General features: G+C 45.8%; 1 protein-coding gene across 1 annotated transcript; it reads right to left on the minus strand.

Moving 5' to 3' along the window:
- Window positions 1–120: 120 nt before the first annotated feature.
- On the minus strand, window positions 121–16,212 carry WDR24 (WD repeat domain 24). The gene is made up of 10 exons (XM_058156956.1): window positions 16,055–16,212; window positions 14,285–14,807; window positions 12,326–12,503; window positions 9,830–10,511; window positions 7,813–7,928; window positions 5,436–5,557; window positions 3,894–3,998; window positions 2,868–3,205; window positions 1,809–1,993; window positions 121–809 (listed from the first exon to the last, which is right to left on the minus strand). The coding sequence occupies exons 2-10, from the start codon at window positions 14,763–14,765 to the stop codon at window positions 641–643; spliced, it is 2,376 nt and encodes a 791-aa protein (XP_058012939.1). The 5' UTR covers window positions 14,766–14,807; window positions 16,055–16,212; the 3' UTR covers window positions 121–640.
- Between the last annotated feature and the right edge of the window lie 2,186 nt (window positions 16,213–18,398).

The following is an 18,398-nucleotide window of genomic DNA, read 5'->3' on the forward strand; positions in this document are numbered from 1 at the left end:
GCATGTTTGCGCATGCACACAAGAGTACTGCTGCTCAGCGTGCAAATGCAAAGATGGCGTTTGTGCGTGCACAACACGTGAAAACCACACACATGTGCAGATGTTAGCTTTTGGCCCAAGATCGGTAAAATACAGATTTTTTATTTTTTTATTTTGAGGAGATAGACTGAATCCTGTTCCGTAGCTGGCCAGTTATTTAGAAGCCTTTATACAGAAAGTTTTGCAAATGCAAATAAGAATGCGGTAAATTTCAACTTGTTTAATTCGATATAAAAAGAACGGCCTGAAAATTTCTGGAGCCACCCTGGGGCTAATAAAACAGGCTTTGTATAGAACAAACTGCCTTCCAGAGCACGACATTAGAAGAAAATGCTTAAGTTATTATTATTTTTTCCTAACAGAATCTCCTGAACATGTGGCTGTGCTGCTGTTGTTTTTTTCAGGAAAAACCACGGCCCATTTTGCAAGTTCACACCCGGTGAGGTTTCAGGGCAGCTATCTAGATCAGCAACCACGGTGACTATCCCGCTCTTCCTCCCTCCCTCCCCCCTGCCCCAAAGTGAGGTTCTCGGTTCTAGGCAGCCTCCCCCCCCCCCCAGGATTTCACGGCCCAGTGGACGTTCTCGATGTTCTCTTAAATTCAGGTGTATTCACAAAGGTGACCGCATCCCGTAGGACAATGGGAGCTGGTTTCCAGCCATTTCATGATATGTTGCAGGTGACCCCCGTGACTGCAGCCCTGGCACCACACAAAGAGGCCCTTGACCACGTGGTGGCACACGGCGCACATGCTGGCACACTGCCGGCACCTGAAAGAGACCACAAAAGAGGAAAGCAGCTGAAGGACACAGGTGGGGTTTTGCAGGGGAAGAGCACAGTCTCCAGCGAGAGAGAGACGGTTCAATCTTTCTTCAGCTATGAAGCTCAGCCTTTTTACTTGACTCTCTCTCTCTCCCTCCCTCCCTCCCTGTTGTGGGTGGAATCCTGATTCGGTTAATTTTTTTCTCTCTCTCTCTCTGTTTCTCTCTCTCCCTCCCAGTAGAACCTACTGTAGGAGAAGTGCAGGTAGAGATGGCAGGAGGAATTAAGAGAGTCGTAAGCTTGGAATCATTACATTCCCACAAACAATCTAAATCGGGGTGTCAAACTCGATTTCATTGAGGACCGCAGCAGGGTTGTATTTAATCTCAGGGCTCGGACAGCGATGAGGCAGAGCTGGGGCCAGGGCCATCAGGGAGTGAGGTGCAGACTCCAGAGCCTCCAGAGACTGACAGTAGTGAGGCAGAGGAACAGGAGGAGCCTGTTCCTACTGCATGCATGAGAAGAGCTGCCAGAAGGCAAGAGCAGCTCAAGCAAAGAGGATGACTTGGGAGTAGGGCCAAGAAATGATTGGGCCCTCCCATAAGGCTTAAAAGACCAGCAACAGCGTTTGGGCTTTGCCGGAAAACAATGTTGGTAGCTTCGTCTTCTTGCATTTATTTTTGTATCGGTGTCTTCTGAACTTTTGCCAAGAAAGGCCTTTGGCAGTTTGCCTGATTGGACCAAGGTTTGCGATAGGACTGAGGAATTTGTGTTGAGAGGAATTTGTTTTAATTTGAGTTGAATGACGCTGGGAACGGAGTCATTCTCAGATGTTCGAATAAAGTTTTTTCCCCCCCACGGACTGAGTTTCCTACTACCTACTTGGGCCTCTGTCACAACACATCACCAAGAAGTGAGAGCACCACGGGTTGCCTAACAGTAACTAATCTTGCTCTCCTGCTTTCACCAGGAAGGATGCTGCATGTCAGCAGCCGGCGGCTTCTCACCGGTCACAGATCCATCCCTTGTTGCTCATCGGCCGCTTGCAGTTGCTGCAGTTGATGTGCAGGGTGGTGGAGGCCTGGTTGAGGCAGTGGACGGCCCTGCAGGTGCTCAGTTTGATCACTTCGTTGGAGATGTTCCACAGCTGGAACCGCTGCAGGAGGTCAATGTACGACATGTACCAATGTTCCTGGGGGAAATGAAAGACAACGAAAGGCATTGTGGCATCCCGAACTTCAGAAGCCGCCACCTCGTCTGTTCTGTCCCCCCTCACCTCAGTCCGAGCGATGGCTTAATTAGCCGGCACTATCAGCTCTGGCAGCAAACTAGTGAGCGTCTGCCAAGTGTTTCTGTTATCTCTCTTGATGCCGATGAGTCAACAAACAGTACTTCAGCTCTTAGTTAAGCAGTTGATTTGCTTGCTACGAAGAGGCATAGCAGCCCTCGCTGGTTTTATATCCTGTGGGGTGTGGCGCCATGACTCAGCACTTCCTAAGCCTGCCCCACCCTTGCTCTGTTGTTCCCGCCTCTCCTGCCTACGAAACCTAGGGTCCAGCCAGGCCTGATTGCTATCAGCTGGGTCTGGAGGCGTGGCCTGGGGGGGAAGAGTCAGGGGATGGAGGCCTCGTTATCTCCTCCACCTGGCCTGCTTCTGGCTTTTGGAGCTGAGCCAGGGAAACCGATGCTCCCGAGGTAAGTCCTGATGGCCCTTCCCCCTCACTTTCCAAGTCACTTTCTGGCAGGGGGCCCGGCTCGGGGGGCGCAGACACAACATCGTCTCTCTCCCAAGACTCAGAAGAACTTGTGCCATTTACAGCAGTGGTGGGATTCACATTTTTTTACTACTGGTTCTGTGGACGTGGCTTGGTGGGCATGGCATGGCTTGGTGGGCGTGGCAAAGGAAGGATACTGTAAAATCCCCATTTCCTCCATCCGATCAGCAAATAAAGAGGCAGCAATGGTCAGGAAAAAAGCAGCAGCGGTGGGCAAGATTTTTCTCTAGCGCCCCCTCCTGGGACAGGGGACTTAGCTGGTGCTTGACTGCTACCTGTGGCTATAGGTACCTGTGTTTGGTCATCAATCCCTTTCTTGATGCGATCCCCCAGCACAATCAGGATCGAGACGGCCATCTGGACATCTCCTTGCTCGGCGTAGAAGAGCAGCATGTCATGGACAATGGGGTTGAAGAAATCAGCCGGGAGGCGATTCTCGTAGAGGGAGTGTGAAATGGAAATGAGGGAGAACGATTCCACGGGGGTGAGAGACACCGTCTCCGCCTCGTTGCCACTGACGTGAGGCGAGTCGGCTTTATCCTGCAGATGGTCCAGTGCAGAGGGGTTGTCCACGATCTCGTGGCGTAAAGGAAAGGCTTCCTGGGGAAGGATATACTCTTGTTCTTCGGCTGCAGGAAGACACGGAAGCATGAAGGAGAAAGAAAGCAGACCCAAACCACTCTGTTCTCTCCTCCTATATAATATTATGTTATATAGATTATGAGACTTAAGTGGTTTCACAATGTCATCTTTTGTTTGCCTTCTAACCGCTCTGCCCTTTGGAGTGCTCACCGAGCACTGGATAATGAAAAAAAAAAGAAGAAATTAATGTTTTTATTTACGTTCAATGGAGAGAAAGGGATTAGAAGAGAGTAAGCAGGCATACAACAGAGGATACACATTGGAAGCAATGCACTGGCACCCAGCAGCCATGAGCATGCTTGATATGAGAGTGCATATACTACTGCACAGTGGTTAGAAGTACTGCAGGCTACTTCTGCTGATCAGCGGCTGCCAGCAGTTTGGCAGATCGAATCTCACCAGGCTCAAGATTGATTCAGCCTTCTATCCTTTCGAGGTGGGTAAACTGAGGACCCAGATTGTTGGGGGCAAGAGGCTGACTTTGTAAACCACTTAGAGAGGGCTGTAAAAGGGGTATATAAGTCTAAGTGCTATTGCTATTGCTATACACTGCCTTGTATCCCCCATTGTGTGCCTGCTTGCTCTCTCGCAATCCGTTCTTCTCCAATCTCTTCCTTCTGCAAAGGGAGAAAAAGAAAAGAAAAACAGGCATTAAGAGTAGGGCCAGGCACTCACTGTGAGGATTCTCATGGTCCATCATGTACAGATCATCTTCATCGGCTTCCACATCGCCCAGGAGATAATCGGCAGGAACATCACTTCCTTCTGTCTCCTCGTTCTCTAGACATCCAGGAAAAAAAAAATGCTTGCAAGTAGAGTCATAGAGTTGGATGGGGCTATTTTGGCCACGGAGTTCAGCTTCCTGCTCAGTGAAGGAGTTCAGATTAAAGAACCTCTTAACAATGGCAGTCTAGGCATCACTTGAACAAAAACAATGAACAGGTCACTCCTTTCTCCAAGGTTTGCTGATTGCCTACTTAAGAGATTCGATCAGAATCTGCCTTTATCTAGCATGGATCTATTGCTCCATGTCCTAAACACGAAAAAGGAGATTGTTACCTTCTTTTTTAGGACATTCCTTTTTGGGTATTGAATGAATGGTGTCATACAGATAGTTGGGCAGCATTTGTTTAGTGCAGGGGTCAGCAACCTGTGGCTCCAGAGGGCAGGTAGAGGAAAAAGTACACCGCGCTAGGAGTTGTCTCTATGGTGGGGGGAACCGGACTTCCGGTCGGCTCCAGAATTGAATGGAGGGCTTCTGGTTAGGATCTTTGTGGCTCTTTGAGTGATTAAGGTTGCCGGCCCCTGGTTTAGTGACTGTTTGAAGTTACAGTGGCCCTGAAAAGGTGACTAACACATGGGTTCTTGCACATGCAACCATCTCAGCATCCCCAGGTCATATGATCAGAATTCAGGTGCTTGGCCACCAGCATGTATTTACGATGGCTGCAACATCCTGGGGATCGTTTGGCTGCCATTGGCAACTTTCCCAGAGAGTTTCCAACATGCAAAGTCAATGGGTAAAGCCGGATTCACTTAAGTCAGGGGTCTCCAACCTTGGCAACTTTAAGACTTGCGGACTTCAACTCCCAGAATTCTGGGAGTTGAAGTCCGCAAGTCTTAAAGTTGCCAAGGTTGGAGACCCCTGACTTAATGTGTCAGCTTTGGAAGCCATATTAGCACCGGAAGCTTCCACGCGGCCACCTTCTCGTGTGTGGGAAAGTAGGAGCGGGGATTTAGTAGAGGGAATGTAGTTAGTCAAAATAGCATTCTTCCTTTCGGTCAAGGTCAGGACAATCCTGCATCTGGAGAAGGAGTGGTTGGCGTGATGTCTCGAGATGGGACGGATGGTGATTGGACCATATGACGGACTGATGGGTGCAGGGGATGGATTTGGGGGTTTTGATTTACTGAGGGAAAACCTGGAACTCTCAGTTTCGGGGTTTCCCAGATGTGCCAGTATCCCTACTCTAATTAATGGGAACTTGGGAGAAGATGCTCGTCTCGGAGTTTTTAACTGGAGTTGGATTCTTCTGGAACGCTGACATAATGATCATACGAGTCACTCAACAACTGGCTCGGCAACAGAAATTCTGGTCCCAATTGTGGACTTAAGTCAAGGGCTACCAGTATTCTGCTTCCTCGGCCATCTTTTGCCTAGACTGAATATACCCATTTCCCTTGTACAACTGCCCATCCCCTTCCAGGTCTACTCACCGTCATTATTGATCAGAGTTGAGGAGGAGTCCATGAGAATGGCTTCAGGACGGTTTTCCCCCTTGGTCCTTTCCAGCCGTGACTCAGTGCCTATTCCAGAGGGAATATCTTTCAAGTTAAAGCTGGGAGAGAAGCAGAAAATGCTGAATAGTCCACAGTAATGTTTTCCTTCCTCTACCCCCTTTCTTCTTTATGTCTCCAATGCTTTCAATTTTGGCTAAGCACGATTGTTTTTTAATTAGGAGTTTGTCACAAACTGAGCTATCTTTATTTATTCAGCTTAAATAATTAGAACTGCAGAAAAAACAATGGCTACCCACCTGCCTTCCATTGAGGACCTGTATACTGCATGAGTCAAAAAGAGGGCTGTGACCCCTCACATCCTGGACATAAACTGTTTCAACTCCTACCCTCAAAACGACACTATATAGCACTGCACATCAAAACAACTAGGCACAAGGATAGTTTTTTTCTGAATGCCATCACACTGCTTAACAAGTAATTCCCACAACACTGTCAAACTATTTACTAAATCTGCACTACTATTAATCTTCTCATCGTTCCCATCACCCATCTCCTTCCACTTATGACAGTAACTCTGTTGCTTGTATCCTTCTATTTTATATTGATGTTGTTTCCTGATTGCTTATTTGTACCCTATGACTATCATTAAGTGTTGTACGTTATGATTCTTGATGAAGAATTTTCTTTTATATACACTGAGAGCATATGCACCAAGACAAATTCCTTGTGTGTCCAATCACACTTGGCCAATAAAAAAAAAATTCTATTCTATTCTATTTAGATATAGTATATTCTAACATTACAGGCTCTGGGGCTAGGACGTTGGGGCTAGGACGTTGAACTTGTTGAACTAGCTCTGGGGCTAGGACGTTGAACTTGTTGATCGAAAGGTCAGCAGCTCAGCGGTTTGAATCCCTAGTGCCGCATAACGGGGCGAGCTCCCATTACTTGTCCCAGCTTAGCAGTTTCAAAAGCACGTAAAAATGCAAGTAGTAAAAATAGGGACCACTTTTGGTGGGAAGGTAACAGCGTTCCGGGCGCCTTTGGCGTTGAGTCATGCCGGCCACATGACCAGGGAGACGTCTTCGGACAGCGCTGGCTCTTCGGCTTTGAAACAGAGATGAGCACTGCCCCCTAGAGTCGGCAACAACTAGCACGTATGTGCGAGGGGAACCTTTACCTTTGTATTCTAACATACATTTTGGGCTCGGTTGTGGTCGTACGTTGAGGACTACCTGTAAATCTCACGTAGTCACAGCAACAGTTCCTTGGAAAGGACTCGGTAGGTGGACAAAAATTGCCAAATCCAGTCTGAACATCTGGCTGACAGTGCAGTAACTATAACAATAATTTTATAGGGCCACCGATGTTATTATATACATGACTCTGGGCAGCCAACAGAATGTTGTGGTCCGTCAGCAGCCTATGGAGCTGGCAACGGAGTCGGACAGCGATGAGGCTGAGGTGAGGCCAGGGCCATCGGGGAGTGAGGTGTGGACTCCAGAGCCTCCAGAGCCTGACAGTTGTGAGGCAGAGGAACTGGAAGAGCCTGTTCCTAATGCACGCATGAGAAGAGCTGCCAGAAGGCAAGAGCAGCTCAAGCAGAGAGGACAACTAGGGAGTAAGGCCAAGAGGTGATTGGCCCCTCCCATAAGGCTTAAAACAGAACAGCAACGGCGTTTGAGCTTTGCCGGAAAACAATGTTGTAGTTGCGTCTTCTGCTCTGTCTTCTGCTTCATCTATGTCTTTGTTTTTGTGGCTTCTGGACGTTTGCCAGGAAGGGCCTTTGGCAGTTTGCCTAATTGGATTAAGGTTTGTGAGATAACCGAGGAATTTGTGTTGGGAGGCATTTGTTTTACTTTTGAGTTGAACGACGCTGGGAATAAAGTAACTCCCAGCTGTTCGAATAAAGTTTGTTTTTCCACAGTCTAAGTTTATTACTACCTACTTGGGTCTGGGTCCCAAAGCAGAAGAAAAACAGCAACAACAACTCAAATCAAAAATAATACGGGCAGCCAGGAATGCTCATGATATCCCATATTTAATACAACCATAACCAAGAACTAGGCTCACCCTAGTTCTCATTACAAACACATAGAGACTAATCAGAAATTTAGGGCCAAGATTGTTTGATTTGCCATTTTATGATATTTCCTGTTGGTCTTTAATAAAACCTCTCAGGATTCGTTGTTCCTGAAAGTCTTTAAGGCAACGGTTTTCAACTTTGACAACTTTAAGATAGGTGGACTTAAGGTCCCAGATTCCTACCCTAAATGGGGGCAAGGCTCCAGTGTCTCACCTGGATTTGCCCCAAGTCACCCCTGACTGCACGTGTCCCTCCCCTTCTCTTTACCTATTCATGAGCGGAAGACTAGAGCTACTTTTTCCCAGGCTGTGATTGAGGTTCGTGGCAGGGACTGTGTTAGGGCTTGAATAAATAATCCGGAGCATGGTCCACGTCTGAGCAACCTGGAGAAAAAGAACAGAAAAGGCTAAGAAACCACCGGCTAAGTCTGTCAATTGAAGGATTGTAAACCGTCTGCTAGAGGGTCTCCCCCACCTTCAGTCACTTTTAAGATGTGTGGATTTTAATTCCTGTGCTGGCTAGGGAATTCTGGGGGTTGAAGTCCATCTATGTGGAATGGAGTGGAGTGGAATAGAATACGGCGTAGAGTAGAATATGGAAAGGGAATGGAATACAATACAATAAGAATTAGAAATAGACATAGACATAATGGAATGTCTAGTGGAATGGAATAGAAATGAATAGAGAGTAGAGTAGAGTAGAGTAGAGTAGGAAAAGGGAAAGGGAATGGAATACAATACAATACAATAAGAATTAGAAATAGAAATAATGGAATGGAATGGAATAGAAATGAATAGAGTAGAATAGAATAGAATATGGAAAGGGAACGGGAATGAGAATGGGAATGGGAATGCAATACAATACAATAAGAATTAGAAATAGACATAGACAGAAATAGCAGAATGGAATAGAAATAAATAGAGTAGAGTAGAGTAGAGTAGAGTAGAGAATATGGAAAGGAAAAGGGAATGGGAATGGGAATGGAATACAATACAGTAAGAATTAGAAATAGAAATAGACATAGAAATAGTGGAATGGAATAGAAATGAATAGAGTAGAATAGAATAGAGAATCGAGACTAGAACAGCACAGAACAGGGAATGGGAATGGGAATGGAATAGCTTTATTGGCCAACTGTGATTGGACACACATGGAATTTGTCTCCAATGCAGAAACTCTCAGTGTACACAAACACACACACACACAATAACAAAGTAATAGGCCATAGATCCTAAAGCCTAGTTACAATCATTAATTATAAGATACCAACAAGAAGTGATAAATCATAAGATACCAATAAGAAGATAGTAGGAAAGATGAGAAGGTGAGAAAAGATGAGAAATGAGAAGCTGAGCAGGAAAACAGCAATACAGGCCTACTACGTGGGTAAAATAACTTTAGGCCTAAGACAGTGCTGTGAGAATTAGGTGTTCAGCAGAATAGTGGCACAGGGGAAAAACTATTTTGTCTCTAGTTGTTTTGGCATGCAATGCCTTATAGAGACGCCCAGAGGGGAGGAGTTGAAACAGTTTATGTCCAGGATGTGAGGGCTCTTTAGATCAGGGGTCTCCAACCTTGGCAACTTTAAGACTTGTGGACTTCTTTAGATAATTTATCAGCCCTCTTTCTGGTACGTGTAGTATCCCCAGTGGAAGGCTGGTTGCGATTGTTTTTCTGCAATCCTAACTATCTGTTGAAGTCTGTACCAAGGTTAGAAAACACTGCCTTAAGGGACGAAGTCCTGAACTGGAACATATTTCAAGAAGAGATTGGACTGCCATTTGTCAGAAATGGCGCAGGGCACTGATGGCAAACCTTTTCGGAGCACTTCGCTCACGTGCGTGCTCGTCAGGGCCACAACCAGGAAGAGGAGCTGCCCAGGGGGCATCCCGCGTGCCGAATAAGGTACTTCCGGTTTCTGGCGCACGCATGCGTGCCGGCCAGAAAGTCTTCTGGTTACTGCCGTGCGTACGCGCATGCTGATCACCTGGCTGGTGCGCGTGCTCACGCTGGAAAATGGAAGACCAGCTCTTCCGGTTTCCAGCACTGCTGTATGCACAAAGGCCAGCTGACTGTTGCATGCGTATGCGCGCCAGAAACCCAGAAGAGGAACGGATGACGTCGCGCATGCCAGGCGACATGACTCCATGTGCCACTTCAGGCACGCATGCCATGGGTTCGCCATCATGGGTGTAGGGTCTCCTGCTTGGCCGGGCTGGGCTAGATGACCTACAAGGTCCCTTCCCACTCTGTTAATCTGTTATATGAAGAGATGCAACGTTACCTGGTTGCGCTTAAGCTCTTTGGCTACTTTGGCGTTGTGGTCACACAGCTCGGCCAGCGGTCGCCCCGCCAGCAGGTACTGCTTGGCCGTTCGCACAAACCAGTCCATGCTGCTGGCGTCGCACCCCACCTCGGCCTCGAAGACGCTGAGGGCGCTGGAGGAGGAGATGAACTCGAACTGCTCGGCGGGATCCAGCTTCCGCTTGAAGAAGATGGGATGGCGGCGGTCGCCGAGGTAGGGCTTCCGGTTCGAGTCGGAGGAAATGAGGCTCTCCTTGGCCGCGAAAGCCAGGTCTCCGAAGAGGCTGTAGCAGAGGCCCTCCGGGTTGGCCCGTTCGATAGGCTGGCTGGCGTCCTTGAAGATGTGCTGGTAAAGGGTGCTGTCCTTGGATCCCGAGAGGAGGAAGTAAGGGTCGTGCAGGTGACGCCAGACGATCCCGGTGGTGACGTCTTTGTGCTCCTCGAACATGGCGGAAGGGATGAAGGGGCGCCGGATATCCCAGACGTAGATGTTGTGGTCCACCATCATTGAGCAGGTGGCGATGTGGTGCTTGCATTCGGGCCTCCACTTGACCCGGGCTACGGAGGCTATCGTTTGCACGCAGTAGATCTCTTTGGCCCGGTTGGTGCTCATGTCCCAGACTTTCACCATCTTATCTCGGCCGCCTGTGGCCAGCCAGCCTCTAACGAAAGGGAAACGCCAAGAATTTATGAGACTGATATAGGAGTTCGGCTGCAACCTCTAAGTTGGTGCCACAGGATTGGAGAACTAGGAGGCTACCCAGGTGCTGTACAGGCAGTCCTCGATTTACGACAGTTCACCGAGCGCCTGTTCAAAGCTATAACAACAGTGCTTGAGAAAAAGTGACTTGCGACTATTTTTCACACTTACAACTGTTACAGCATCCCCCATGAACATGTCATCACAATTCAGATGCTTGGTCACTATGGTCGTTAAGTCAAAGCATCATGTGACCAGACCCATTTTTTTCCCCTCTCCTTTTTGTTTTTTTAACGGCGATTATTAGGGTAATCAATTTTCGACATTGAGTGGGTTTTTAGGATGGAAATCAGAAGAAAACTCTGGAATGAGGGTTTCTTGGTGCTCTCTGGGCTGGCTTGTTTTCTTGCAGACGTTTCATTACCCAAACTAGCTAACTTCATCAGTGCTAGTAGGGAATGGGGGGGGGGAGGAAGAGGAGGAGGAGGAGGAGGAGGAGGTGGTGGAGGAGGAGAAGGAGGAGAACTATGGGGTCCTTGGTGCTCCCTGACTTTGGTGGTTTTCTTGCAGACATCTCATGACCCAACTATGTAACAGTGCTAGAAGGAAGTGAACTTTGTGGAAGGGGGAGGAAGAGCAGGAAGAGAACTATGGGGTCCTTGGTGCTCCCTGAGTTTGGTGTGTTTTCTTGCAGACATCTCATGACCCAACTATGTAACAGTGCTAGAAGGAAGTGAACTTTGTGGAAGGGGGAGGAGGAGGGGGGAAGGAGGAGCAGGAGGAGAACTATGGGGTCCTTGGTGCTCCCTGAGTTTGGTGTGTTTTCTTGCAGACATCTCATGACCCAACTATGTAACAGTGCTAGAAGGAAGTGAACTTTGTGGAAGGGGGAGGAGGAGGGGGGAAGGAGGAGCAGGAGGAGAACTATGGGGTCCTTGGTGCTCCCTGAGTTTGGTGTGTTTTCTTGCAGACATCTCATGACCCAACTATGTAACATCATCAGTGCTAAAAGGGAATGGGCTTTGTGGAGTGGAAGGGTGGGGTGGGAGGAGAAGGACTGTGGGGTCTTTGGAGCTCTCTGAGCTTGCTTGTTTTCTTGCAGAAGTTTCATTACCCAAACTAGTTAACCTTATCAATGCTAGAAGGGAATGGGGGGGGGGAGGAGGAGGAGGAGGAGGAGGAGGAAGACAGAGTTCCTAGTGTGCACTGAGCTTGGTTGTTTTCTTGCAGACGTTTCATTACCTTAAATAGGTAAAACTCTGGAAACATAGCAAAAAAAAAAAAACATTGCAAAATGTGGTCATGTGACCTCAGGATGCTGCCAATGGTTGTAACGGTGAGCCGGTTGTCGAACATCCAAAACAGGATTTGCTTGTTATCTGCGCGATTCATTTAACAATCGCGTCAATCCGCTTAACAACCGCCCTAAAAATTGTAAAATCTAGCCCAACAACCTACGGCAGAAATTATTTATTTATTTATTTTATTTATTTTATTAAATTCCAAGCCTGATGAAGGTTGTAAGCCAAGGACTACCTGCTAACTGTCAGAAAGGGCAAAATGATGCTTAAAATACTTAAAATAATAAGTGATGCTGTTTGACTTTCCAAGCAAAATGCTTGGCAGAGAAGTTGCACAAGGTGGAGGGGAACTGAAGAAGCTTCTGGAAGTGGAATCCCAGATGGCTCTGTCAGAAGGTCCTAGAAAAAAAAAACAAGGCAGGCACAGAAAAGCATCCAAGACAGGAAAGATACCTGCATACACACATGTTCGTACCTGTCTTCTGGATGCCAATCGCAACAGAACACAGGTCCATTGTGGGCTGTGAACATCCTCTCGTAGCGGTCGGGCCGGCGAATATCCCACAGCTGAACGTTGCCGTTTTCAAAGGTGGCAGCAAAGGTGAAGTAGTCGCGGATACTAAACTGGACATCGCGCACGCTCTCCGACTGACCTGAAGGAGGCAGAAACCGCATCGGGTTGATCTTCTCCAAACCTGGCCACTTTTAAGATTTGTGGAGGTCAGAATTCCCAGAATTCCCCAGCCAGCCATGGCAAGTCTGAAAGTTGCCAAGTTTGGAGAGCCCTGATCTACCTGGCAAACCATCCAGGTGATGTTTCTCTTCTGAAAACAGATTCTGTCTCCCATCTGGTGCTGCTCCAAATGTGTTAGGCTCCAGTGATTTGTAATCTCCTAGCCAACCTGGGCGCTGGGGATTATGGGAAGTGAAGCCTCCTCATGGAGCATATGCACCAAGACAAATTCCTTGTGTGTTCAATCACACTTGGCCAATAAACAAATTCTATTTCTATTTCTATTTCTATTTCCATTCAACTCCACTCCACTCCACTCCACTCCACTCCACTCCACTCCACTCCACTCCATCTATTCTATTCTATTCTATTCTATTCTATTCTATTCTATTCTATTCTATTCTATTCTATTCTATTCTATTTCTTCACAAGGTCAGATTCTCTCATTTCCAAATAGGCTTTTTCTACAAAATAGAAAAGGGTGAAATTATGATATATGGATTTCATAATCAGTAATACTGATTATCATAAGGGATGCAGTGGCTCAGTGGCTAAGACACTGAGCTTGTCGATCAAAAGATTGGCAGTTCAGCGGTTTGAATCCCTAGTACTGCCGTGTAACGGGGTGAGCTCCCGTTACTTGTTCCAGCTTCTGCCAACCTAGCAGTTTGAAAGCACGTAAAAAATGCAAGTAGAAAAATAGGGACCACCTTTGGTGGGAAGGGAACAGTGTTCCGTGCGCCTTGGGTGTTGAGTCATGCCGGCCACATGACCACGGAGACGTCTTCGGACAGCACTGGCTCTTCGGCTTTGAAACTGAGATGAGCACCACCCCCTAGAGTCAGGAACGACTAGCACATATGTGTGAGGGGAACCTTTACCGAACCTTTACCGTTACCGTTACCACAAACTCATAAGGGGGAGGGGGGAACTGATAGCCTAGCCCAAGGATCTGCAAACTTGGCTCTTTTAAGACTTGTGGACTTCAGCTCCCAGAGTTCTGAGGAACTCTGGGAGCTGAAGTCCACAAGTCTTAAAAGAGCCAAGTTTGCAGACCCCTGCCTTATACCATACCAGTCAGATGGCGATCTAGTCTATTTTTGAAAACTTCTAGTGATGGAACAACCCTGACGTCTGGAGGTAAGCCTTTCCATTGATTAATTGTTCTCTCAGCAAATTTCTCCTAACTTCTAGGCTGGATCTCTCTTTAACAAGCTTCCACCCATTACTTCTTGTCCTGCCCTCTCTTTGGAGAATGTCGATCCCCCCCCTTCTCTGTAACCCCTCGCATATTCAGATGAAGACTTTGCAATGTCTATACAACCTGAACGTCTACGATTTTGGTTTCTAGAGCCTTTGAAAGCATTTCTGCCCTTTTCACTTTTTTTTTCTTCTTCTTTTAAAGACCCCGTAATCCCTTGCATCCGGGTGGAGTCAGTGCGACTGATCAGAGCTCAAGCGTTTACTGTCCGGATGCCCTTCCTGATGCCTACGTGGGGTTCACAGCAGACAATTACTCATTGCGCCCGGAGAGATAAACATCTGCCGCTGCCAAAGATTGAACTCACACCCTCCTGATTGCGAGGCAAGAGTTCCCCCTCTAAGCCACCACCCTGTTCCATTTTGTCCTTCTTATTAGCGTAAGAAAATTCCACCCCATCCTATTCTACTCATGAGCAAATCCCAAATGTGGATCCTTACCTGAGAAAGTGCTGACCGAATCCTTTTTCCGTAGGTCGAAGCACTTCATGTAGCCATCCTGAGACCCGCTAAGGAGCATATAGACCTCAGTAGGGTGAAAGCACACCTTGTTCACGGTCCGCTTGTGCTCCATGAAAAGCTGGTCCTGTTTGTTCCGAGAGGGTTTGCCAAGGTTCCACGTTACCACCACCCCATTCGTGGCTGCCGTGGCCAGCAAATTCTCATCCATCTGGTGCCACACCACGTCAGCACAGCTGAAGTTCAGAGATGGTTTGCGTCCAACACGCAAGTTGAGTTTTTCCACAAATTGGTCCTCTTCGATGGAGTAGATCTTGAAAATGTTGCGCCCGGCCACTACCACCTGAGCAGCGTCCCGGCACACGCTGATGGCATTAGAAGGGGCATCCAGGTGGCAGCACATGGTCCGCCCCGTGATCGTGTTGCCACCAAGAGCGGTGGTCACCCTGGCCATTTTCTCCATGGCGCCCTACAAATCCAAAGGTTTGTCCGAAACCAGGAAGAGCTGAAACACGAAGCAACATCGCAATATTAAAAGCAATCTGCGAGAAACCGCAACTCAACACTTCCTACAGGCAGTCCTCAATACACGACCGCAGTTGTTTTGAGTTTTGCCCAATTTTACGACCTTTTTTTACCAGTTGTTCAGTGAACCACTGGAGTTGTTAAGAGAATCATGTGGTCCTTAAGCAAATCTGGCTTCCCTCATTGATTTTACTTGTCGGAAGCCGGGAGGGTTACTAATGGTGATCACATGACCCCAGGACAGCACAACCGTCATAAGTACATGCCGGTTGCCAAGTGTTTGAATTTTGAACAGGTGATTAGGAGGATGCTACAATGGTCATAAGCGTGTAAACTGATCAAGAGTTACTTTTTTCAGTGCTGTTCAAGGATCACCTGTATGCTACTCAGCTCAAAGGAAGGTGGGGGGGGGAATCCCTCAAACCACTGATTGTCTTTTTTTAAAAAAAAGTGTATAAAAGCAAGAATTGATTTTATTGGTTGCTGGGATTAACCTGAACTGAATCCTATATAAATTATTTTGTATAGGTTGTTTGGTTGTTTGTTTTTTTGCAATGAAGGACACCAAATATTTGGGATACCAATGATCTTCCCCATCTAATATTTTATAAATTTATTCATTAGATTTTCATCCCACCTTTTTCACTTTATAGGTAAAGGTGGTACACACACCTAATCCTCCTCCCTTCTCCTATTTTCCCCACAACAACCCTGTGAGGTAGGCTGGGCTGATGAGAGAGAACGGCATAGAAACTCGTTTGTCTGTCTAAATGAAAAGGAAAATAAAAACAACAAACTGGTTAAAATGCACGTGTGCAAATGGTGTGTGTTTATCTTACAAACTCGTGTGCCTGCCTTAAAAAAAAGAAAATAACCTCCAAGATTTCTGCGGGCTAAAAGGCAAGGGAGCAAACAGGGGCAATTCTGATGTGCAAATCCGTGGATCTATCCCAAACGAAAATAAATATATTTCATTTTAAATAAATTTTAAATAAGTTAAGGCTGGTTGCTATGACTCCATGCTTATGCGCATGCGCGAGTGTCCTTTTCAATATAAAGGCACATGCAGGGCCGGTCTAGCAAACAAGACTTCGACGGGGTTTCCGAGGGCGGGACGGAGGGGGTTGGAAGGGAGGGAGTACTTCCGGCCCCGGCTTTCGAGGCAGCAACCCCCGCAACTCAGTCCCAGCCACGCTTCCCTCGAGGAGACCTTTCTCTCCTCCTCACCTCATGCGACGGCCTCCACTGGTCTTCCGCAACGGAGCAGGCCCGAAGCCGCCGGGCCGCTTCCCCGCGGGACAGCCGCTCTCCATCCCGGCCGGCCCAACTCGGGCCAAGGATCGGCCGCCATCTTAGATTACCCGTCAGGCCTTTCGGGGGTTAGGAAGCCGGAGGCAGTCATTTACCGGCCTTCCTCCTCCTCCTCCCCCCTCCCCTCCGGAAACGTGACGTAGGGAGGTTGTAGAACAGGGTGGATCATACCATCCCAGAACCCGAGGCGGGGTGTGTGTGTCGCGCGCTGTTTGCCTCCAGTTTGCGTTGGTTTGATCCGTAGAAAGCTGGTTGGAATTGTTGAATCGCTGCCTTTCTTCTTGCAAGCCTCCAGTAGTAAGCTAGCAGCGCAGCACCAGTTATCAAAAAGTTTATTTTATTATTATTATTAATATTATTATTATTATTTATATATATTTATTTTTATTTTATTTTTTAGTTTTATATTTTTATATTATTTTTATTTCATTATTTTTATCTATTAACATTTATATGTTAATAGAAAGTAGAAAGCTAGCAGCGCAGCACCAGTTATCAAAAAGTTTATTTTATTATTATTATTAATATTATTATTATTATTTATATATATTTATTTTTATTTTATTTTTTAGTTTTATATTTTTATATTATTTTTATTTCATTATTTTTATCTATTAACATTTATATGTTAATAGAAAGTAGAAAGCTAGCAGCGCAGCACCAGTTATCAAAAAGTTTATTTTATTATTATTATTAATATTATTATTATTATTATTTATATATATTTATTTTTATTTTATTTTTTAGTTTTATATTTTTATATTATTTTTATTTCATTATTTTTATCTATTAACATTTATATAGCTGCCTATCTCCTGGCAGCACCTATAACACAATTGCCCAACAATAATTATGGAATGATAAGAATATATTTGTATATGTGTGTGTATATGCATAATTAAATATAATTGCTAATTATGTTAGCAATAACACAGCTCAAATTGGTTTTATTGAATCAACTAGAACTGCAGAAAAAACAATGGCTACCCACCTGCCTTCCGTTGAGGACCTGTATACTGCACGAGTCAAAAAGAGGGCTGGGAAAATATCTACAGACCCCTCACATCCTGGACATAAACTGTTTCAACTCCTACCCTCAAAACGACGCTATAGAGCACTGCACATCAAAAAAACTAGGCACAAGGATAGTTTTTTTCTGAATGCCATCACACGGCTAAACAAATAATTCCCACAACACCGTCAAACTATTTACTAAATCTGCACTACTATTAATCTTCTCATGGTTCCCATCACCCATCTCCTTCCACTTATGAATGTAGGACTGTAACTTTGTTGCTTGTATCCTTATGATTTATATTGATATTGATTGTTTCCTGCTTATTTGTTCCCTATGACTATCATTAAGTGTTGTACCTTATGATTCTTGACGAACGTATCTTTCTTTTATGTACACTGAGAGCATATGCACCAAGACAAATTCCTTGTGTGTCCAATCACACTTGGCCAATAAAGAATTCTAGTCTAGTCTACTCTACTCTAGGTGATCAACCATAAACTATGGTGGTCAGGCTATAGCCAGTTTTATGCATTGGGCTGAACTAAAGCCAAACAAAACACACTATGGTTTATAGTAGACCCATGTTTTTCAACCTTGACAACGTTTTTGAGATGTGTGGACCTCGCATCAGAATTAAAAGCATGTTAGCTGGGGGATTTCCGGGAATGGTTTTATTAAATTTATTAGCTGCAGGTGATAATCACAGGGTGATTAGCACATATTAAGAGTGATCAGAGTTGAGAAATTCTGGTGTAGCTTGTCTTGACCCATTGAGGGTGCCCAGGAACTGCATTCACGCAACAAATAGAACTGAACCATCCCAGTTTATGGATTTGGACAAATCAATCTTCTACAGGTATTGGTCACAATTAGGAACAATTTCTTGAATCTTAAACCCATGGATAGAAATATAAACACAAAATTCACTGACCATGTGAAGCAGCAGAGAAGCCCACTAAAATAAAGAAATGAGAAGCTCAAAAGAACCAGATTTGCAGATCAGGTTAAATAATTACAAAGAAAGATTAAATCTGTCATGCAGTGCAAAAAAAAACAAAAAACAAATGCCTGCTAATTTTTTTCTGTTAATAATCTTGTGGCACAAAGCCAGTAGGTAGGTGAGTTTTTTTGACTTGCCCAGAATCCCTGCTTTTCTGGAGCTCCTCACAATGACCAAATTATAAATTTATAATTGTATGGATTGTGGAAGAAATTAAGCACTCTGAATATTAATGAATATTT

The sequence above is a fragment of the Ahaetulla prasina genome, chromosome 14 (assembly GCF_028640845.1).
Source record: "Ahaetulla prasina isolate Xishuangbanna chromosome 14, ASM2864084v1, whole genome shotgun sequence".
NCBI lineage: Eukaryota > Metazoa > Chordata > Lepidosauria > Squamata > Colubridae > Ahaetulla > Ahaetulla prasina.

Excerpts from the sequence above, each read along its gene's own strand:
- WDR24 (XM_058156956.1), bottom strand. The coding sequence starts at position 14,765 with ATGGAGAAAATGGCCAGGGTGACCACCGCTCTTGGTGGCAACACGATC. Across the intron at positions 3,206-3,893 it reads GGACCATGAGAATCCTCACA|CCGAAGAACAAGAGTATATC; the intron begins GTGAGTGCCTGG and ends GTCTTCCTGCAG. Across the intron at positions 810-1,808 it reads AAGGGATGGATCTGTGACCG|GTGCCGGCAGTGTGCCAGCA; the intron begins GTGAGAAGCCGC and ends GGTCTCTTTCAG.